The 24,321-nt window shown below is 39.3% G+C and overlaps 2 protein-coding genes across 9 annotated transcripts in view; one reads left to right on the plus strand and one right to left on the minus strand.

Moving 5' to 3' along the window:
* PHKA2 (phosphorylase kinase regulatory subunit alpha 2) overlaps window positions 1-17,801 on the plus strand; it is a 92,079-nt gene extending 74,278 nt beyond the window's left edge. For 3 of the 8 annotated variants that reach the window (XM_081327442.1, XM_081327440.1, XM_081327443.1), the window contains one exon: window positions 1,508-5,996. In XM_081327442.1, coding sequence (XP_081183568.1) covers window positions 1,508-1,681 — 174 coding nt within the window. In that variant the 3' untranslated portion in view covers window positions 1,682-5,996. Of the gene's footprint in view, window positions 1-1,507; window positions 5,997-13,881; window positions 13,970-14,378; window positions 14,558-16,579 lie in introns of those variants that run through there. The other 5 variants (XR_014026407.1, XR_014026408.1, XR_014026409.1 and 2 more) reach the window with 5 other exon arrangements.
* PPEF1 (protein phosphatase with EF-hand domain 1) overlaps window positions 14,688-24,321 on the minus strand; it is a gene marked incomplete at its 5' end in the record, with an annotated part of 47,809 nt that continues 38,175 nt past the window's right edge. Inside the window, 3 exons of the mRNA XM_081326370.1 lie at window positions 14,688-15,041; window positions 16,312-16,396; window positions 17,846-18,009. Coding sequence (XP_081182496.1) covers window positions 14,851-15,041; window positions 16,312-16,396; window positions 17,846-18,009 — 440 coding nt within the window. The 3' untranslated portion in view covers window positions 14,688-14,850. The remainder of the gene's footprint in view (window positions 15,042-16,311; window positions 16,397-17,845; window positions 18,010-24,321) is intronic.

The raw sequence follows: 24,321 nt of genomic DNA on the forward strand, positions 1-24,321 counted from the left end.
AGTAGATTTTTTCTCTTTAAGACTTTATAATCCCTTAATTTGGGATAGAGACAGATGACTGAATGGAGCTGAGCGTTTATTGGCTGAATGCCCTTCCTGACACCTGCATGGAGTTTGCAGCGGATAATTTCTCTTTGCGCCCTGAAAGAAAAACATCTGCTGCTACCTAGAATTGAACTCTCAAACTTCCAAGTGGGAGGTGACCGTGTTTACCACTAGACCACCACACTGCTCTCTGCTCCACACTAGATTATCAATTTAATTTAAAAATTAAAATTAAAAACCACTGTTTTAAATACTGGGCAGTGGAATTAGCACTCCTCTATTACCACCATAAGGGACGCGGTGGCTCAGTGGGTTAGGATGCTGAGCTTGTCGATCAGATGGTCGGCAGTTTGGCGGATCAAATCCCGAGTGCCGCGTAACAGAGTGAGCGCCTGTTACTCGTCCCAGCTTCTGCCAACCTTGCAGTTCAAAAGCACGTAAAAATGCAAGTAGAAAAATAGGGACCACTACGGTGAGAAGGTAACAGCGTTCCATGCACCTTTGGCGTCTAGTCATGCCGGCCACATGACCACGGAGACGTCCTCGGACAAGCGCTGGCTCTTCGGCTTTGAAACGGAGATGAGCACCGGCCCCTAGAGTCGGAAACGACTAGCACGCATGTGCGGGGGAACCTTTACCTTTATTACCACCATGCAAACTCACGACCAGCTAGTTACAAAAAAGGCAAAGCAGGGGTGGCCACTCCAGTCAACAACCTTGCATCTCATAGTGCTGACCAGTGGGGGTAAATATAGTTAAGGAAGGAGGCCAGCTATCCTGGGTAGTGCAGGTAGAAAGCCCCCTTTTTATTTATTCCTTGCTACAGCCTTCAAGAGCTCTGGTCACTTGGGAGAGTGTATTGTATTGTAAAAATACACTAGTGGCTGAATCACAGGGAATGGGGGAAAGGATATATTTTAATGACTGAAATGCAGAAAGACTCCTATGGGATTTAGGACTAGTGCTGCTGGTGGTAGTGCAGAAAAGGTCACATAATCCTTTTCTTTACTTTCTCCTGGCTACCCACAATTAACACAGCCTGCAGTTTACCGCCAGCTGACAACATTTGCCTTAAGGTTAACAGCTCTCTACTTATATTCTTGGTGTTTGCTATATAATTTCCTACTGCAGCATTCTCTCTTGCTATTTTCAAGTGCATGACTCACCTTTGCCTTGCAGTGGCTGTCAGCACTTGAGCAAACTCATATTGACTTTGATTGACACTATTCTCAATTGACAATGTACTGTAGAATTGGAGGGAAAGTATGACTGACCCTGATAGAATAAGTCTACATGCATACAGGTCTCAGCAGCTCATTCAAGAGTGAGGAGCAGCCCCTTTTTGAAATTAAAGCTGATGAATTCCTATTCAGAAAAATAATGCTTTAGGCTATTTGACCATTCTTCAACTGAGGATTGTTTTATGTTTACATACCTCTTTCTCTTCACTTTTTTCCCCTAGAAATCCCTCGGACTAGCTGATGGCTTCTTGGAACAAGATGTAGGCACAGGTATCTGCTACTTTTTCTATGACAGTGCTCCAAGTGGTGCTTATGGAACCATGACTTATCTAACAAAAGCAGTAGCTAGTTATCTCCATGAATTTCTTCCAAGCGCAGGCTGCTTGATGCAGTAAACTATCCAAAATACAAGCATCCATTCTTAAAGGATTTTTTCTATAATCATAATTTTTTGAGCCCTCAATGGCTAGGACTTCTGGAGGTTGAGTCCTACTACATCTGGACACTGCTGGGGAAGGCTCCCTGTAGCTCCTCATGCTACCTCAACATTACCTGCATCGTTTTATTATGAACATAAAGCCTCAGCTTGGAAGCAAGACCAAAGGCACAATTCTGTGCAGATCTGCAGAGCATTGTCTGGATCATCTCGGACTCAGGTATCTGCAATTAATTGTTGTCTTATTGGTGCAGGAGGAAAAAAAGCTAAATTTAATTTCAAGGGAGAGAAATAGCTTTCTAGCATACACATGTGCACACACAGAGACACATATGAACCTGCTTCAAGTTTTGAATTTTGCATTGTTGGTTTAATTTAAGCATATCAATGCTAGATTCTAATTGTGATCAACTCTTCATTTGTCATAATAAAATGAGTCCTATTCTGCATTTATGAAGAGGAGGAGCACTACTAAAGCTAGCATGAATCTAAGCTGAAATTAATGGGAAAAATTCCATGGAGAGGAATGGCATAATGAGAAATGAGTACTTAACAATTTGAGAGTACTGAAGCAGGGAAGTCTAAAAGATAATGCAGTGAAAAAGGAAGCATTTCTAGCCAGCAAACCCATGGATAGAACATCTGCCCCAATCTGATCATTGGTTGAACAGCTAATGTATGCTTTAAGACGGGTCCTACCCCCCAGTCTGTGGACCGGTACTGGGCCACAGCATGCCAGCAACCAGGCTGTACAAACAAGCAAAGCCCCATCTGTGGGATGCAGGCAGCACACAAAACCACACCCCTTCCAGTCTACGGAAAAACCTCTCTCCACGTAACCGGTCCCTACTGCCCAAAATATTGGAGACCTCTGCTTTAAGATGTATTGATTACTAAAATTTACTGGGAGACCATGAGTTCTAGTCCTGCTTTAGGGCTGGACCCTTGGGCCAGTCACACTCTCTCAGCCCTGAAAAGGAGGCAGTGGCAAACTACTTCTGAAAATCTTGCAGAGAGAGAGAGAGAAGGAAAAAGAGAGCAGCTTTCTGGGAATGCTTGGCTGATTCTGCTGAGTGTTCACATATTGTAAACTGGGAGGACAACTAGTGATTGAAGTGCTATGTTTTCAATTTTTTGTGCGGAGGCTGATCTTAAAGATGGTTTAAATTGTTCCTCAGATAGCGTACATGTATCTATAGGAAGATTTCAGATTGAGCATCAGAAAAGTGTTTGCCACTTGGCAGGTAGCTTATAATATAGAAGTCAGAGTAGGAAATTGTTACAACATGGGCAGGTCTTTTATACAGAAAAAAAAGTCCAGCAACTAAGTTACTGTTATATGTAATGTTTATTTAACTAATAAGTGTTGCCAAATAGGTTTGCCTGTTCCTGCTGTCCAAAACATTATTGGGATCAGTCATTTTTTCAGGTTCTTTGTACATTTCCCTCCATTGTGGGACTTTTAAAATTCCATATATATAATAATAACAAAGAAATATGTCAAATGAACTAAGTTACAGCTGTTAAACATTGCAATTCATTGTTAGTAATAAGAAATTACTTGTAAGATTACCACTGTTAGCTAAAGTACTAGGAACATGTTAAAATAACTGCACTGTTAGTTTTGTATTTTTAAATAGTGCCTCATGTAATAAAGTTATACTTTAAAGCAAGCTGGCCTAAGCAGCATTTAGAATGCTATTCATAATACTGCTATCATTTCACCCCTAGCCCTTCTTTTCTCTAGACTAGCCAAACCCAAATCCTACAATCCTTCTTTATATATTTTTATCTCCTGGCCCTTAATCATCTTAGTTGCTCTTTGCACTTTTTCCAAAGTCTCAACATCTTTTTTGTAATGTGGTGACCAAAACTGGATACAGTATTCCAGATGTGGTCTTGCTAAAGATTTATAAAGTGGTACAGGATTTTGATTCCTCTATGCCTCTGTTTATACAACCAAGGATGGTATTAGCTTTTATGGTGGCTGCTGCACCCTGCTGGCTCATGTTTAAGTGATCATCCACTAGGACTCCAAGGTCCCTCTCACAGTTACTGTTTTTGAGCCTGGTTTCGCCTAATCTGTACTTGTACCTTTGGTTTTTCCTGCTTAGGTGTAAAACCTTGCTTTTCTCCACATTAAATTTCATGTTGTTGGATAGGGTCTGTTCAAGTCTGTCAAGATCTTTTTAGATCGTGAGCTTGTCTTCTGAGGTATTGGCTATTCCTGCCAGCTTAGTGTCATCTGCAAATTTGATGAATTCCCCTTCTATTCCTTTATCTAAGTCATTTATGAAGATATTGAAGAGTACTGGGCCTAAGAGGGAACCTTGTGGTACCCCACTACTTACTTGTCTCCATGTAGATGTAGTACCATTAAGGTATACTTGTTGAGTACAGTTTGTCAGCCAGTTACAAATCCATCTGGTGGTGATGCTGTCTATCCCACATTTTTCTAGTTTACCAAGAAATAGATTGTGGTCTACTTTTGTCAAATGCCTTGCTGAAATTTATTTATTTTATTTATTTATTTTATTTATTTCGATTTATATACCGCCCTTTTCCCGAGGGACTCAGGGCGGTTTACAGGGCAAATTAAAACAGTACAATATATACAGGTTAAAATAAAATAAAATTAAATAGCCCCAAAATAATTAAAAATTAAAACCTTAAGTATATTATGTCCACAGTATTTTGCTGGTCTACTAATTTAGTCACTTTGTCAAAAAATGAAATAAGATTGGTTTGGTATGATCTGTTTTTAACAAACCCATGCTGGTTACTAGTTATAACTTTATTTGTTCCTAGATGTTCACAGATCTGTTTTTTGATTATTTTTTCCAGTATCTTCCCAAAGGATATTTGATCCAGAGGCAGAATACAGGGAGTTTGCAAATGCATCATTGTATATATACAACTGTTATAGAATTATATCCATGCAACCTAATTGTGTGACAATTCAAAAATAAAATGACCCAGATAAATTGAAAAAAGCTATTTAATAATTAATAGGAAAAGAATTATCATAAATCCTGTCAGGGGAGATAAAATAAATTATTATATAAGGGTATTCTATATTAAGGTACGCGGTGGCTCAGTGGGTTAGGACGCTGAGCTTGTCGATCAGATGGTCGGCAGTTTGGCGGGTCAAATCCCGAGTGCTGCGTAACAGAGTGAGCGCCTGTTACTCGTCCCAGCTTCTGCCAACCTAGCAGTTCGAAAGGACGTAAAAATGCAAGTAGAAAAATAGGGACCACTACGGTGGGAAGGTAACAGCGTTCCGTGCGCCTTTGGCGTCTAGTCATGCCGGCCACATGACCACGGAGACGTCCTCGGACAAGCGCTGACTCTTTGGCTTTGAAACGGAGATGAGCACCGGCCCCTAGAGTCGGAAACGACTAGCACGCATATGCGGGGGGAACCTTTACCTTTATTCTTTATTAGAAAGGATATTGTTTGTATATCTTAGATATTCACAAAATAGATTTATTTCTCTTGGATGTTTCAACATAAGTAAAGCTTATTTACCCACAAATGCTAGGAGTTTTCAAGTGAAACAGTCTCTACTTCAGAGTGTATTGCAAAAAGAGGTTAAAAAATAGTGTCATTTCCTAATATCTATAACACTGAGGAATGAATGGACTTTGCTGTCTGAAGGACAGATGATCAGGCAAAATGTACTGCTGATATATCTACCATGTGTGATAGAAGATCAAGAACTTAACTGGCCCTGTAAATTACAAGCGTGGCTACATTATTTTGTTTCTGAGCATATAGGTCACAGGGAACTAGTGGGGGTTCCTCATTAGAGGAGATAATGATCACTTTCCCATGCATGGTTTGTCTGCGGTGCTTGTCTTCCTGTCCAGGTAGCTCTTTGGTGTCTCTCATTCAAAAGATACATGAAACTGCAGAGGAAGAGGAAGATTCCTCAGCAATCCAGACTTGGCTATTTGGAGCAATAGTCTCTTGTAATATGATCATAAACAACAATTATTAAACAACCAAACTCAAATATTGCAACTCCAGACAAAAACAATAAACAAAAATCAATTATCTCCAAGAAGGCATACAGTATGTCTAAACTGGAAGAAATTCTGGATTTCTCCTTAAAGAACTGAAGCTACTTTAATAACAAAAGCACGTTAATAGGTCACAATAGTGCTTGTGAAAGGACCATGTATCTTTATTCTGATTAATATATGTGTGATTTGACAGTGTATATTAAGTTATTTTGTTAATGGATTAAGTAATAAAGACTAAGATGAAATGTGCTTTCAGATGTATGTATCTTAAGAGAACAGTCAATATTTATTTATTTATTTATTTATTTATTTATTTATTTATTTATTTATTTATTTATTTTATATGGCTGCCCATTTAACAAGAAGCAGCTCTGGATGATGTACAACAATAAAATAACAAATATAAAGAACAAAAAAAATGAAATGCACTCTAAAAAATATACAAACCACGCATAGAAAGTAAAAAAGATCAACCACAATGGAGGCATCTAAAATGTCTTTGGTTCCCTGGGACCCAAAGACCTGGTGACATAAACAGCTCTTGAGGGTCATGCAAAATAAAAGGGATGGAGTTAACCTGAGGTTCAAAGGGAAGAATGTTCCATAGGGAGAGCATCATGGCAGAGAAGGCCCACTTCCTGGGATCCACAAAATGTAGGTCCCTGCACTATGCCTTTTTTGCCAATCTAATGACACAGACTAACCTAATTGGGAAGAGGCGGTCCCTCATAATTCATCCCCTTGCAATGAAGGGGCAGTTAAAACTAGCTGTTCTGTACCAGCCTGCTACCGGCCCTGCAGAAAAGGCAACCCCTTTATAAACGGCAAGAGGCTGGAATGACGTCTGCCAAATTTATTACTACAAAAAACAAACAAGACACGTACCAAGATACAGGAGCTTTGAAACACTATCTGAGCGGTTGCTTTCAGCAAACCAGCCCTCCCCAAACATTCCCTTTATAAAGAGTTCAGGGCGTGGCCTCTCTCTGCCTCCTTCCGAGAAGCCCCACAGCCTTCCTCTGTTTACTCCTACTTGACTGCCTCCTGCGTCGGGCGTCCTTGAACAGGGCCAGCTGTGGGTCATCTTCATCCACACTGTCAGGCTTACACAGCTGGGTCTCCATGGTGACCAAGTGGGAGGGGCCTGCCTGAGGGCTATCATCAGCAAGATCTTCAACCCCCTCAGCAAGGTCTTCAACACCCCCCTCCTCCTCTGATTCGTCCGACCCAACTGCCGAACCCACAGGCTGACCCTGAATCACAACACTAGCACTTTGAATTGGATCCAGATGTTGTGACTCAGGGCCAGCCTGTGGTTTCGGCAGCCGGCTCAGATGTGTCGGATGACTCAGATGAGGGGGAGAAGGACCGTGTGGGAGACGAACCGGTTGATGATGGCGTGGAGGCTTGGCAGAGTTCCCAGCCGGGGCCCTCTTCTCAGCTGCGTGAGCCCGATAGTGCGGAAGATGATGACCCACAGCTGGCCCTGTTCAAGGACGCCCGACGCAGGAGGCAGTCGAGCAGGAACAAACAAAGAAAGAATGTGGGACTCCTCGGGAGGAGGCACAGGGAGACCACGCCCTGAGCTCTCTATAAAAGGAGTGTTTGGGGAGGGGCTGGTTGCTGAAAGCAACTTTTCCGCTTGAGAAGACAAGCTCTAGTGTTTTTGTTAACTGCGTAATTAAATCTTGGCAGATGCCTTTTAGCCTTGGACGCTCTCCAGTCTCTTCTTTCTGAATAGGGGTTTGCCTTACTCAAGGCCAGAAGAGGGCTGGTTCAGAACACCAGAACAGACTGGCAACCAATGCACTTATGAAGTAGAGATGTAATATGAGCTCTTCTGGGAGCAAACATAACAGTCTGTTGCACTGCATTCTGTACCAGTGGAAGCTTCTGGATACTCTTCAAGGGCAGTCCCGTGTAAAACTCATTACAGTAATCCAGTTGTATTGTGTTGAAAAAACCATTTACAGCTGAACTCTAGTACCTTAGGTTAACTATACAAGAGCATTCACAAGCAAGAATTAGCAGTATTTTATTATTTCCTACCATAAGAGAAGCTTACATTTATTAAATGAGGGAAAATAATATCTATACAGATTGGAGGTACAAGCTTTTCATATTTTGAATATTTTATTGTTTATAATTAAATTGCATGTCTTGACATGCTCCCATCTCTCAATATGAGATAATTCTGATATTAGCAAAATCAATCTCCTTGGCTCAAATTACAATGAAATAAATGCCAAATTACAGTTCTCTCCTACTGTCCTACAATCTGCTCCTTTTAATTGCATGTAGCTCTAAATTTTAAAAGGTGAAAGCTACACTTCTGGTAATTATGTTCTCTTTCAAGAATATTAGGATATTTAATAGAGCGCTATATCCTGACTTCCTTTACTTTTGAGCTTATCTCAGGGTAATGGTTTATCTTGGACAATTTATATGAAGCTACTTGTTTTCAGCCATTGGCTTACTAATCTTTGTTCTTTGGTTTAAACTCACTAATGTCAAGGTTTCCATATAATCAAATAATGGTACTACATTAGTTCAAATGTGCTGGCTGAAATGAGGTAAGAGAGGAACTAATCACTGCTGCCTTCAAGTTTCAGGAGATCTGCCTATGGAACAAAGGTAGGTCAATAGAAAAGTCAAATATACCTTGCCAAGAGAGTGGTGCATACCATTAAACCAGGCTGTGAATTGTCCTTGATAATTTTTCACAGCCTCACATGAGAAAAAGAAAACACTCATTTTCTTGTGTAAAGAGTTGGATACGGCATACATTCTTGAACAGACCAAGTTCAGGTTAGATGGACCTTGATCATTTTCACAATTTAAGACTGATCTGCAAGTGTTTGGCAGGACTGGCTTAAGCCATCTTCCTACACATGTTGAGATGCATACCCATTCATAGCTCTGTTCTCCATCACTTCAATTTCAGAGTCAGACCTGATGTTTGGAATGAAATATATAGCACTTGCCAATATATTAGGCAGACGTTTGCTTTCCTCATACTATAATACAGGAATCTAACTTTAAAAATAAACAGTGACTGTTAGGAGAAGTGAAGGCTGTTTTCCAAATTGAGTATATCTATTCTCAAGCTATTTGAGAGCATGTAGCTATTCCACTATTATCATAGCAGGGATCTATCTATAATGAATTTGTATTTTTAGAATGCTGTCAGTCAGTTCCTTTATTTCTAATCTGTTTTAGGCAACTGGTTTCTCTGGTTGTCAGACATCTGCATAGACTGAAAAATAAGTAAAGCTGTTCCACAAGAAATTACTACCGTGTTTCCCCCAAAATAAGACCTACCCCGAAAATAAGCCCTAGCTTGATTTCTGGGGGTGGGTGTAATATAAGCCCTACCCCAAAAATAAGCCCTAGTTATTGGGGCAAGGCGCATGCCTAAAAATCTAGCTAGGGTGGGGGTGGGGATAGAGGTGCCCCATGTGCCCTGAACCTGCTTACCTTACTGGTATGACTGCCACAACCAGGCCTCCTGTGCCCTGACACCTGTTGTGCTGCTGCCCAGGTTCTGTGGCCACTTGTGGCCACATGGTTCATTGCGCTGATTGCGCCGGTTCCTCCGCTCATGGCAGGAGGCCACACAATGCTTCGGGCCGGTGCCGCTGCTTGCAGCAGGAGGCCACGTGGTGATTCATACCAGTGCTGCTACTCATGTCAGGCTGTGTAGTGCTTTGCATCTGTGCTGCCACTCGCAGGTGTCATGGCGCAATGCAACGTGCTGCATGACCTACCATGAGCAGCACTGGCCCGAAGCACCATGCAGCCTCCTGCCATGAGCGGCGGCACTAGCACTATGTGCCATGTCGTGTCCAGCCGCAAGCAGCAGCAAGCGGCCGCTGAAGACGTCAGCAGCACAACAGGTATCAGGGTATGGGAGGCAGCAGTCCTAAGGTAAGACATCCCCCGAAAATAAGACCTGGTGTTTCTTTTGGAGGGAAAAAAAAAAGATCTGGTCTTATTTTTGGGGAAACACAGTAGCTGTAAACTTACTTGGAGCACAGTAAAACAGAAAGCATCTTAAAAACCACATCAACACATTAAGCATGTTGGCAGGATCAGCTGGCCAAAATTGGCCAGTTCATTTATCAGTTGAAATGACTGGTTATGAAGAAGGACCTGCCTTCTTTGATATGACTGGGGAAAAAATGTCTTGATTTGATCCAGGATAGTATTTTTTCATCAGACATTGAATTTCAAATGCAGCTCAACCAAGTTTTCCTATACAGTAGATATGAATTTATTTTCCAGAGGTAATAGAATGTTAACACACATTCATATTTATTTTATCCTACATTTTAAAAGAAAAATACTGAATATGAAGCAAATGTCTGAAATGTAAAAACCTATTGTAGGACTGACATAGAATTTTAGTCCTCTAGTTTTGGATAAGTGCTTTTTTACACTTGTTTTGCTACTATTTCAGCATTGCACTAAGTAATGCCGCAATATAACAGCACCAAAGTGGAGGTAGTCCAGGTACACCAAAACTCCCTTGAAAACATCCAAGGGGGCAGTTGAAAGCGGTTTTCTATTCATGGTTTTATATCAAAGACAATATGTAATGAAAGAAACATTATAAACTATGTTAATGTAATTATCGCTTTGTGGAAACATCTTCGCTAATGTACAAGCAAACCTTGCCTCATCTTAATAGATATAGAAAAATATACTTTATTTTGCCCTATGCCAACCCCGGGATGAGAGGCCACTCCATTCCAGGTGCCACAATGAAGGTTAAAGTCTCTGAGTGGGTCCCTATGATTAACCCCAGGGTTTCTGTATCTAGTGTGGCTGGGACGCCCTCTGCAATGAACCCGTCAAGTTGGCAGAAGGAGATTGGTGTTCTTAATCTCTCTTAACCGTACCCTAATTTCCCAACCAGGGCTGGGCTGACCAGGCATCTGGTGCATCCTGAATCTAAAAGGGCAGTCAGGGTTACTTTTCCTTCTTGGCCTAGAATGTAACGGTTCTATGGGCATGGTCATCGGTGCAATCAGCCCGCTTACCAGTGGGTTAGGTCTCGGAATGCTGAGAATGCCAGGTCTCAGAACTCCTCCGTTTACTCTGCCACCGGTCAACACCCCTGCCTCACAGTCTTGCTTCAGTCCCGTGCCTCCCAATCAGCCAGGCAGTCTTCAAACGATTAAAGTTTCGGAGCTCTGGTGCATTACAGTTGTGCAGGGTAACCATCCACCAAGCTGTGGTTCCTTCCAGGACTAAAGTGACGACCCTGACTCTGGCCTCCATGCTGGGGAGGGTTCTCCCATACACTTGCATGTAGGTGAACACATGGGCCAGGAAGAAGCCCAGTTGCTGGGAGTCTCCATCAAATTTCACTGGAACCAGTTTTGGTTCCTCTCGTGGGTCTCTCCCTCTAGGGGCTGGTGAGGTGTTCCCTCCTCTGGGGGCTGCAGGCTGCTGTACCAGCAGGGTGGCCATTGTCATTTCTGTAGATCCAATTGCCCCCGCCGCAGCTTTGGTCGCTCCTGACTCACTCCCCCCACACTCTGTTTCTTCCGATTGATCCTTCCTTTTGCTCCTGCATCACCTGGACTTTGTCTTTAGGTCCTGAAAGGCTTCCACCATGTATTGCACGGTTTGCTTCAGGATAATAATAATAATAATAATAATAATAATAATAATAATAATAATAATAATAATAATAATAATAATAATAATAATAATAATAATAATAATGTTGGAAGGGACCTTGGAGGTCATCTGGTCCATCGACTCCTGCTCTCCTTCGGATTCGTCCCCATCATCGGAGAGCAGCTGCATCTCCTGCTTCCAGCCCTTCTTCCGGCTGCCTCAGGTGAATGTTACTTGCTGGACTTTTTCTTCCCACTCTCCTATCTTCCCTACTCCGACCGACCATCTCGGCTTCATGGAACTTTCTGCATTTACATTTCTTCCATCCATTGGAGGAGCTTTCTTCTGGGTGGGTCTCTCCCCAACTCTCGGTCTCGTTCACTACCATGGAGGGACATGATGTGCACAGTCCCCACAGTAGGTGGTTGCCTATCTGGGTTGACCTTTTTTGCAGAACTTGCTTAATGTAAAGTCCTGCCTCAACCACTCCTCCCAGGAAAGCAGAACTCTTGAAACAGGCATTGTTTCAAAAGGAACTTTTATTGAGAGATAGTGATAGCAGGGAAACAAAACAAGATCTAAAGGTTTCCTGCACAAATTTCACAAAACCCCAATTCAGAGCCGAACTGTCCAATTCACATCCGGCCAATCCACAGGTGCGAAGTTGTTATGGGAACCGCAGCTGATAAGGGATGGTTTCCAGGCACTTCACCAGATCTCGCAAGGGACTGAAGATAAGGCAGATGGCCCCTGACACACTCCATTCCCCTTTTCACACCCAAAGAGATAGGTCAAAGTTGAGGAAGAACAAAGTAGAGGAAGTACAGCCACAAGGCCCCCTCCCATCAGAGAAAATCCTCCCCCTCCCAGTAGAATGGCAGAGCCCCAAAAAGAAGCATTGAAGAGGTTCCTGACAGTCTGTTTTACCAAAGTTTTATTGGCCTTGAGCTTGCATAATCAGATTCAGTGGGCTGCTGGATAGTGATACTTCAAATTCACATGCATATTTCACAATGAAATAATCACATAAAAGCTAAATGCAGAAGAAATCTAGCCATAAAACCAGCTATAAAGCCTGTGAAAGTAAAGTTCACTCAATAACTTTATGATCTAAGTTATATATATATATATGGTTTATCATTATTACTTGTAATAATTTGCCATACAAAAACATGCTGTCTTTGGAAATATAATTCTGTACACATTTAGAGTTTAAGTCAGAACTTAATCCTATAACTTTTATTTAATGGCTTCCCTCCAGAAGTTGTGTGACCTCCATCATTGGAGGTTTTTAAGAAGAGATTGGACAGCCTTTTGTCTGAATTGTAGAGGGGATTGGACTAGGAAGATATCCAAGGTTCTTTCTTACTCTGTTATTCTGTTATTCTGTATAATAATAGTGAAGTATATCAACCACTGACAGTATTTCCTCTGTCACTGCTAGACAGATAATGTCATAAAATATTTCAGCAGTGTTTGAAGTCAAAACTCAAGTGAGATCCAAAATGGCATTAATGCCTCTAGTATTCCTTTTTCACAGAGTAAGTATAGAGATTATTCATTATATTATTCATTTTTCTATTTTGGAACTGAAAGTGGTGTTGAGATATCTACCCTTCAGATATTAATTACAAGTTTGCTAGCTTAATCAAGGAGGTATTTAGTATGCTTCTTGAAGTTTTGCAAATTCCTCATATTGTATGACTATTCCTGAAGTTTACTTTAAAAATTGATCAATTTCATACAAAGTATTAACAAGGAGGTAGAAATTTAAATTCCTTATGTTTTTTTTTAAAAAAAATCAATTCCTAGATCCAACTGGATTAATTCATGAATTAAGTCTGAATCATCTTAGATCCTGGCACTTCCCTGGCTGTAACAGCTAGAGGGCACCTACACACCACAAATAGTGTTTTGAAAATGAATTATTTTTAAAAGGGGTTACAGAAATGCCAAAAGAAAATAAAGGATTGCAGGCTACATAAATTAGCATTTTTTATGAATGACCTCTTTGACTATCTTCAGAGCTGAAGATGAAGAGTACACATATCTAAATTATATTTTCACAATTGGTGTGTAGGGCAGAAATCTTATAGTCCTGCGTTCCTAGTAACTATAGTATTCACATAATTTATCCCCTGAAGATCTGAAAGTGATCCTTCTCCCATCCACATGCCTTCAGAAATTCCTCTCCTCCCTTCTCTCCCATCCTCTCTCCTTTATAGCAGGGGCCAGATTCTCTATAGCACTTTTCCTCCATCCATCCATTTAGCCAGTTATTGGAAGTGATTTCTTTCAGGAAGAATTCTAATAGTTCAGGAACAAAATACATTTTACTTGTGCATGAAAACCACAGTCATTTTCAAAAACATAAAAGCAGCCAAGAAAGAAGTGAACATTTAAGGGAAGTAATTCCAGGAAGCCAAATTGAACAATGCATTGATTCTACCACTGAGTACAATTAAAATGCCAAGATAATTGGTGAGTTCATCTCAATATCTTGCAGGGGCTGGAGAAACTCTTCAGTGAGGAACTGCTACCTACTTCTGTTTTCTTAATTCAGAAAAAAAGACATACTAAAAGAGATGTACATGGTATGGAAAAAGTGGGGAGGGAGACATCCAATGAAGAAATGCAGAAAAAGGAAAATGTTACATAATTACAATTGAAATATGGAATTAGCTGTATAAACATGATTGGTTGATGGATTTAAAAGGGCATTAACCAAAGTCATGCAGGATCTCCGATCATCTTCTATTACTTTTTGCCTGGGGGCTTATTGGCACTATAGATATGATTAGATAAGCCCATAGTTGGAACCAGCAAGAATTATATGTTTGTAATTTCTGTAATGTCAAAACTAGTAAGCAACAGTTATATAGTAAAAAAATGCTTATACTTGTAGAACTACTGATCTTTCATGTCTCCTCTCATCTATATTCTGTAATTAAAATAGGTTCTGGCTATTTTATATCATATAATTGTTTCTCAATTTCACCTAAGAACGCACAAGGTATGAAGATGATACAATGTCAGTTTCACTGTTTATGACTCATCAGAGAAGATGTCCATGGTTCATATCTTTTGCTAAGCATTACCTCAGCAGCATGACTAATGCATGTACTAAGAATTATGGAAGTTGAAAACCAATACATATTGAAGAGACCAACTTAGGAAAAACAGTAAATATGATCTTCAACTTGTATAAGAAAAATATGTTTATGAAAAAGATTTTCAAAAGAATAAAATTAAAAATATTATTTAAATTATTTAAATTATTCCTTAATTCATCTTGAACAGTCTGTATTGTTTCTCATTAATAAATTTGCCATGTTTTATAAAATATTAATATATAAAGAAGGGCTTTCTCCAACTAGTTGGCTCTTCAAGCTGATAACTGTAACATAACGTTAAGACCACAATTCATTAATAACAAAATATGACAGAAAAAAACTGAGTCTAAAATCCAACTTCATTACTGTGTACCAATTCTAAATTTATGTACCACATGGAAAGCCTCCAGAAATTCATTGAAGTCAATGCTACCATCTTTATTAAAATCCAGGGTGCGAACTAAACTGTCAATGGATTCATCACTCACATCATTCTTCACATGTGCATTAAAGAGTTTCCATGTTTGGCGGAATTCATCAGCAGAAATAAGGCCTAAATAAAGGGAAATCTGGTGTTACAAAATGCACTACAAATTTGCATAAAGAATTTAAATACTATATGTTACTTCTATATGAGAATGCACTTAGAAAACAATGTAGAACTTCAAGCTACATCAGTTGTACATGTTGCTATCTATGTCTGGTGTGATTTCAAAAGCTGGTTATAAAAACTTTAAAAAGCATAGGACCTTCCTACCTAAATGCAGGCTAGGTTCACATGAATCTGTGTAATTCATGTTAATGATTAGAATCTCTTCCTTTAGAAATTAAATATGTCATAAAATAAGAAAGCTGAGGCTGAGGGGGAAGGTTGCACATGTAATCATAACATGGAATTCTTTACCCTAAAAACATGGCTTGGTTTGGTTTTTGCAAATTATTGAAAAGTTTTTTCCCCTGTTATTTTATTAGATTGTAAGAGATTATTGTTCTACTAAGAATTCTGATTCATAACTTTGGGCAGTAACTTCCAAGACTGGATGGGTACAGAAAATTGATGTGACTCTCAAGGCAAAGATTCCATAGCTGCTGTTCAGAGAAGGTCCAGGCTGTAAAGAGCCAGTTCTGCAACATCTGTGCAGAATAGACTCCACAACATACTAACATGCCCTCTATTGGCACTGTTTACTTATTATTCTATTTTTAAAAATTCAGTGGATTTTTTTAAACATCCAATCCATTATTTTCCGAATGCTGTGCTAATCAGTAGCACAATAGTCAAAATAGTCATCAGTCAAGGAAATTGCTATAAATGCAGGATAGGGACATAGGACACAGGGAGTTTGTTTTGCATCAAGACTTTGTTTTGCCATTGTCTTGGCTTGTTTGAGCATCATGTTTCATATTGTTGAAACCAAATCATTTTGGGGATCCAACCTGCAAAGAGGGAAAGGAGAAATGGAGGCATTTGACAAGAAGATGTTAATGAGTTTTTCTCTGGAGTGTAGCATCACATGATCAAGAGACACTACTTTTTAAGAGAATTAAGTGACTAGAAAAATCAACTAAAATTTGTATTTTTAATTATGTATTGTGATTTAACTTCGTTCACTAGGTGGAAATAAACAACTGCTGCACATATCCTTGAAAATCAATATTTGAGTGCCTTTAATTAAAAAAAGCCAACTTAAAGTATTTTAAGATAATTTAATAAATACAAGACCGTCTTCCCCTAATTCATCCTACTATGGTATCTGTAACTCTCTTTTCTAGGCTCAGATACACTACTATGGCATTTTTGGAAAGCTAAAGTTTTAACATACCAGAATGGTCTTGGTCAATCATATTAAAGATAATCTCCAAATCAGCTTTGTATCTACACAGAGTTTCCACCAAATATGGTTGAACCTAAAGTAAGACAGAAATAGAGAGAGATTAGAAATAATAATATACAATACTGAGTCTATGGTTGAAATCACAATACTGCAACCTATTTTATATCTTGTAAAAATGTATTCTAAAATGCAATTTATTTCATGCAAAACCAACATCCAGAATGCAAATTCTAAACTCTAAAGGATTTTAATTTAGGAGTTTCTGGTGATGTCAGCTGAAGTAAGAGATGAATCGTTGAAATACAAAGAAAAAGAAATCGTGGTTCTCAAGCAAATCCCTAGAAGCCTGAAGAGACTACCAATTTTTAACTAAGAAACTTGTTGAAAAAGGAGTGAACTTTAGATGGCTGATTCCAGAAGGGATTTTAATCTACTGGGTAGATTAAAAGATACAGACTGGATACACCACTTAAAGCAATGGAGTTCTTTGACAGTCACAGAGCCTATCTGGAGAGAGATGGTCCGGAATCCAAAAAACAAGAAGAAACACCAGTTGAAAGTGAGGCTGACCAAAGAGTGAGGGAGGATTTTAATTTAAAAATTAATTGAAGATATGCATTATCCTAAGAAAGCTTCCAGATTAAACTTCTAATGTAGAATAACTCCAGATGTTTATTTATTGGTAACTTTGCCACTTTTTATCCTTCATACTTCAAAAGAAAATTCATTAAGGAAGAAACTAATAGAATGCCATTGATTAGTAATGCTAGTAGTTATTTCCCTATGTGTACACTGAGTCACATTGCACAATTGTGTCTACAAGTTTCTAAATAAAATTAATAGTATTATACAAACCGTTTTAAGTTACAATGCTATTAATTCAGCCATTTCCTACATTAAGGTCTACAACCTAGAGCTTCAAGACTGAGATCACTACTCTGCCCTTTAAATCCCATCCAAAGGTTGTCACCAAATAGAATTTTTATAATTTCTAAAGTGACAGGAAAAAAACCTATTGAGCATGTAGGGCCTGGAAAAATATGTATCTTCTGTCAGTCATGCAATGATCTGAAAACTCAACATGTACTTGAATAAGGATTATATACTATTGAAAGTTCCAACTGAAGGACCATTTTAAAATTTGGACTGTATATATTAATATATTCCCATGTTTTGCTATTGTTAAATACACTGATTTAAATGCTGATTTAATGTTTCATGTTGCAACATACAAAACAAGACCAGTTTTTATCAGTTTTGAGAAGCATGTATGTTTGAATTTCCTTTCTTTCTTGCATATACATAAAAATAGAGGGCATGATCACAGTAACTGTATTTAATATCTATATTTAAATAACTATAATTAAATATAAATAAATGGAATAATAACATTTTTTTCCTTCTGTCTCTGCACACTATTTTGGCCTGCCCTGCCTCTCTATGAAATGTCCAGCCTGTTGTTCAAAATAAAGTTCAGACCCTCTGAAAAATAGTTGACCATCCTTGTTCCAAATCACCTCACCTCTTTGATGGGTAGTATGATTTCTATATTGTCAAAACATGAAAGATATTCCACACTTCCATCCAGAGCCAGGCAAACTAGTTGAGAACGGAGAGTTCTCCAGGGTAGGTCAAGATGCAGAACCGATTCCATGGCAGAAGCCCATTGGCTAAGGGAAATCCTTCCTGTTAAAAAATGAAAAGTATTTTATGTTTCAACGGAAGCTCCTTATCCAGTTTCAACTGAAACATCATTGCAGGAGGTATTGTAGCATTGAGATTTCAATAAACTAAATTACAGGGCTACTTTTTAATAAAAACTGGCCAAGCATAGTGCCTAACTTCTAAATGTGGACCAACTCCCAAAATTCCACAGCCAGACATGCTCGCTGGGGAATTCTGGGAGTTGAAGTCCACATATATCAAACTGACCTAGGTTGAAAATCACTGTTCTGAAGACTGGACCACTACACACACACACACACCCTCTCTCTCACACACAAACATTCTACCAGCTTCACTAGAGCTTGTGAAGTACACTATGTAGAATAGGGAATAGAGAAGGATGACCAACCTACAGATTGTTGGTATGCTATTTGCAGCACATCTCATCACATCACTGAAATCTGGTAGGGAAACAGTTACATTTCAGCACTGAGTTTTAATTTGCTTTTGCTTTTTTTTTCTTGTCAACATGAAACATCAGAAATTTCTCAAATGAAATGAAAGGTGTGCAGGTTTCAGCTTGTCTGTTTATGTCTGATTGTCGGGTGGGGGAGGACTTAAAGGGGAGAATGGAAAATTAAAATCTCAAAGACAAGGTTATTTCCATTCTTAAGAGTCTTTTTGATATGTTGGTAAGACTAATGAATCAATAAGCTATCTTTCCTTAAAAGTCATCCCTCCTTGAAAAAAATGGCTGGTTTCTAACTTGGGGGTAAGATTTAAGTTGGGAATGTTAATTGGATTTTAACATTAAGCTTCCGGTCTTCCCATTCCCTCCTGTTAACCATTAGTGGGGGAAGGGTGGCAAAAATCTGGCTTCTCAAATGTTACCTGTTCCTGGTATTGTATGAGGAATGAGAAGAAAAATTAGAAACTTTGATAATTATGAGTTCACAATTACTCCTCTTAGAATCACAGCTCATCTTTATTGTCTGTCTGCTCTGCTCCATCCTCTGTTGGTCTTGTCCCCCAACCTCTACTTGGAGGCTACAGAAGAAAGAGAAAAAGCAAAACCTTGCCTTAGGCAAAGTCTTAACCTCTTCTGCTTTGGAAATGTGAGCCTGGGTATAACAACAGAATCAATTCCATCCTATGTATTCTAGATCTAAATAATTTGTAATTGAAGAGATTCTATATATTGAAGGGTAATAAATGTAACAATGGCAGGAGAACAGCACTTAAAAAACATAAATAGTGGATATATAATTTCATAATCTGAAGCATTGAAAAAATATTATTTCATATGGGATGGGAAATATGAAAACATCAGAATGGCTCTTAACAAGGGAAACTTTTTTTTAAAAAAATGTTTTATTGATTTTTAACTTAATCCCCTTAATATTTGGTAAACAGCATGTTGTCTTGGTTAGTATTTAAAAAACAATAACAATTAATTTCTATAATTCTATAGTCTATAGTTGCTTGATTTTCTCTTCTTCCAATAATATTCTCTTTTGCCAACCATAAATTAATACAGTTCTTATTATTAAATATAGACATTTTTCTCATGTTTCTGCAAATAATAACCACATCCAGTGATTTTTTGTAAAAAAAAAACAGGTGCCAGAACTCACACAGCTCTGGTGGACTGGCAGAAGCCTCTAGCAACCCACATCCAGCTCCAGTTGAAAGCCCTTTAATGGGGGGGGGGGGAAATCACTTTAGGGAGCTTCCAAGGTACATATCACATGAGCAGCATCAGCTGATGGATGCCATTGTCGTGACTTTTGAGAGAGTGCTTATTTGGAGCTGGGATGTCTTCTGCCACCTCTTTTGCTGCTTTGGGAATGCACCTGGTCCCTTGAAGAAATTCGCTCCAGGAGCCAGTCCTGGTCCCTGGCAGCCAATGTGGGGGTGAGGTCAGGTGGTGGCGGGGGAGAGTCCTGTGAACCAAGGCAGACAAGAGGGTCTGCTTTCAGGGCCGTGGAAGTGTTTCCAGGTCGACCTTCAATGCCCCTGATTTCCCCGGGCAGCTTCCTTTCACCAAGCCAGAGCTTTACTTGCACTGGTGACTTAGAAAGAACTGGTTCTTCCCTTCAAAAAAAGGTGCCGGAACACTGTTCCAGTGCATTCTATGACAAAAAAAGCACCGACCAAATCAGTATAAAGCTTCTTTTCTAATTGCCTTGTCATAGATCCTGGTTACAGAATTCTTATTTAAATTTGTTTTCCCCACAATATTCAAAGCATTCTTACTGGTTAAGATTTTCTCAAAATTAGGATGCTGAGCTTGTCGATCAGATGGTCGGCAGTTTGGCGGGTCGAATCCTGAGTGCCGCGTAAAATAGTGAGTGCCTGTTACTCGTCCCAGCTTCTGCCAACCTAGCAGTTCGAAAGCACGTAAAAATGCAAGTAGAAAAATAGGGACCACTATGGTTGGAAGGTAACAGCGTTCCGTGTGCCTTTGGCGTCTAGTCATGCCGGCCACATGACCACAGAGACGTCTTCGGACAAGTGCTGGCTCTTCGGCTTTGAAACGGAGATGAGCACCGGCCCCTAGAGTTGGAAACGACTAGCACGCATGTGCGGGGGAACCTTTACCTTTTAAGTATTTAAGTCTTTTTTCTCATACAAGCCGTCCCAACACTTTTACATTTTCACATGTTAAAAAACACACAAAAAAACAAAACATCCCAACAGTTTTATATTTCTCATGTCAAAAAACAAAACACAAAAGAAAAAAGAAAGAAAGAAATACTATGTTACTTGAGGGCTTCATCCCTCTTTAATCTTCATTTATATCCAAAATCTTTCTATTTCTTTAACCATATTCAAACATGTTTAATTTTTAAATATTCTCTCTGGTAAATCCCAGATTCTCTATAGCACTTTTCCTCCATCCATCCATTTAGCCAGTTATTGGAAGTGATTTCTTTCAGGAAGAATTCTAATAATTCTAAAAAAAAGGTTAAAGTGAGAATTAAGACATTAGATTGTCTTAATTCTCACTTTAACCTTTTTTTTTTGCAAACATCTTTCCTGATCAATATTGCTTCGCTGAATCAAAGACTCCATAATCTTAAAAGTGTTGTTGCAGGTACAAAAGGCAAAACAGGTAAGATGTTTTTATAAGAAGGTTTTGCCCCTTCGTATTCTTTGAGAATCTTTTCCTTTCTTTCTTTCTTTCTTTCTTTCTTGATTTTATTTGTCATTTTTTGTCTCTCAAGTTCTTGTAGTTCTCCTGGCAGAATCCATTTTGTCAAAAAAAAATTCATGTCTTCAAACTTATTTTGTAATCTTAGGGCAGGGGTCAGCAACCTGAAACAGTGAAAGAGCCACTCTGAACCGGTTCCCTCACAAAAGGAAAAACTGGGAGCCGCAGAAAATGTGTGCGCATGCGCAGAACAGGGTTTGACTGAAGAGTGGACCCAAGGCAAGATATGCACCTACCCTGCATATTTGAATTGATTGGTTGAACTTTTTTAGTCCCACTTTTTTTGGGGGGGGGACTGCACATGGCAGAGGACTGGGAGCTGCAGGAGACGGCTGAAAGAGCCGCATGCGGCTCCGGAGCCGCGGGTTGCAGACCTGTGTCTTAGGGTATAGGTTATCTTTTCCACGTCCAGTATTTCCTGTAAGTTTTTCCCCATCAGGGTTAAGTCCTACTTTCTTCTATTGATAAGTTCCATCTTGAAATCTCTCTCCTCTGTCTCATATTTAGTTGTCTGTTTTTTCTGCTCACTCTCTGTTTTTATTTTCTGAGATTTTTTGTGTTGTAAAGTTAAATTGGAGATGTGTTCGTTTATATTTTCAAAGTTATTTTTAATTTCATCTTGGTTTGAGATCATTGTTGTTTGGATTAGTTGCAACATAGCATAGATCTTCTAGAAAGTATTCGTTTTTTCTTGGTATATTCTTTCTGCAGATCTCTGGTTTTCCATGATAGCTAAAAATCAGGGTTTTCCTTTCTCTGCAGACAGCTTTAAAGTCACAGTTGAGTTGGTATTTGTAATCCAGAAAGGTCAATTCTTTTTTTTAGAGTTTATAATTCTCACTTTGTAGATAGCCCAAAATGTTTTCTTTCTTTTTTGTGACAGCGGTTATCTGTTATTAAGACATTGAAGGTCACAAAAACCATGTTATCTTTTCCTGGGCTTTGCCAGTCCCTGTAATAAAGCAACTGCTGTTGTATATTTTCATCCACCACTAGATGTCAGCACGAGTCAGTAATAGACAATTGTTTACTTCTATTTTCATGATTTTAAAAAAAAATCTTAACAGATTCCACCAATTTCAAACTTATTCAAATTAAGTCTTATATTCATTTCATTTCAGTATATTTCTGTTCCCCCTGAAAAGTTTAATTCACAGCTTCCATCTGTAGGAGGGTGTGGCAAAATTTTCCCCCCTTCTTACTTTTGGAGGCTTTTTGCTTCTTGGGGTGTTTCTTTTCTTTTCTTTCCAGGAAATCAATTTTCAAGTAGAAAAGAAAAAATCACTGTTCTTACCCAGTTCCAAACATGTTGTTTACAGTCAGCTTAAAGTAGTGCTTTTGGGCTTTGGTTGCTCGTAGCTTGGGCTGGACTCTGAAGTTAAGCTAGCCTTTCTCCTGCTGGTTTCTGGAGGGCTTTTTCCAAACCGATCGGATCAACCACCATCTTTCCGCAATCAGTGGGACTTCCTTCCTTCTTTGTTGCCTCTACAGGGCAACTTCAGGCCCATTTAGGGTCCCCTAGCAGGCAGAAATCAGCTGTAGGGTGCAGAACCCCACAATCCATCGGCTGCTGCACTACTGCTCAAAAACAGAAGCCCTTTAACAAAAACAATATTATTTCATATACCATTGTCTTCTCTGTTGGACTGTGAAACCTGCAGAGAGCTCCCTGCAAATACTGCTATTTTTCATGGATACTGATTGGTGTTCTGTACATCTAGGAGTTCATTTGTAAGTTTACTAAGTTCATTAGTATGTTCACATAATTGGGCTTTGCAAATAATCACCAGTTAGTGGACAATCTATATTTATGATGCCATCTGCATGCTTTCCTAATTAGCCAATACTGGCATATGTGGATTCTTTAAGATACTAATGCAACAATAGCAATCTTCATTTAAAATCAGGGGCAAGCACATGTCTGAGAAAAAAACTTATCTCAGGGTAGTGTTACACCAAAATTGGAGCACAGAAGAAGAACCTGGTTAGCTATATGCTCAACAGAAATACGGTAGCTCCTCCTGCAAATACATATTGGCAATACCATTGTTCCAGAATATCTCTTCTGCACTTTCAACATTCCTTATCTATGGAAGAATTAGACTTCAAATGCAGCTGTTAATTATCAGAGGGTTTTTTTCTTATGTGGTAATTGGAGTTTTGAGTCGTATAATTCTTTAATTGCAGTCTCAAGAGGGCTGCAACATATGCTTTTTCTTTTTTTGTTCATATTGAGATAATGTATTTATCTTTGATCTTTTGTCCCCCATCAACGGTTACAAAGTAGGATGAAGCAATTTTCCTTTGGTAATACCAAGCCAGGAGCAACCAAGAGCAGGATTTGAAAGGTCAAGGTGGCAGCCCCATGCTTTTTGGGCACAGCATGAATCTTGCAGTCATGGGCAACATCTTGATTCTTTGTACTCTCTTCCAATGATATCCCTGGCCATGAATGTGAAAAGGAAGGAAGGGAAACTGGCATCTCATTTCTACAGCAAGATGTTTCTCCTTAGTGGGAGAAGCATAATTAATTCAAGTGTGGCCGATACTTCTGAGCTATTGAGGATCTTCAACTTATCTAAATTGTCTAAGATTTCAGGCTACTTTTACTATATGATATGTCAATTTACAAAATTTGGACAGAAGATAGGAGGAGATACTTATAATTTATTGATTTCTCATTATTTTCTAGTGCAGTGATGGCAAAACCTTTAGAGACTGAGTGCCCAAACTGCAACCCAAAACCCACTTATGTATCATCGAGTGCCGGGTATCGTCGGGTGCCGGGTGGGCGTAGCCCATTGGATGGGTTGGGCAATTGGGTGGGTGTGGCTGTGTTGGTAACGGCAGACTGGGCAGGACTAAAAAGCTCTATCAATTCCAACTTGGCAAGATTTTTTTTCCCCGTAAGAAGTTGAAATTGATTGATTGAACCTTGGTTGTTGTTTTTTTTTGCACATGGCAGAGGCCTAAAGCGAAAAGGTTTTATAAAACCCAGCTGAAGGCTTAGGAGTGGGGCAATGTCACACATACCCACAGAGAGGGGTCTGTATGTCAGCTGCGGCATGCGTGCCATAGGTTTGCCACCACGGTTCTAGGGGAAGCTATTATTTCAACTG

Source organism: Vipera berus, assembly GCF_964194415.1.
Source record: "Vipera berus genome assembly, chromosome: 4".
Classification (NCBI taxonomy): domain Eukaryota; kingdom Metazoa; phylum Chordata; class Lepidosauria; order Squamata; family Viperidae; genus Vipera; species Vipera berus.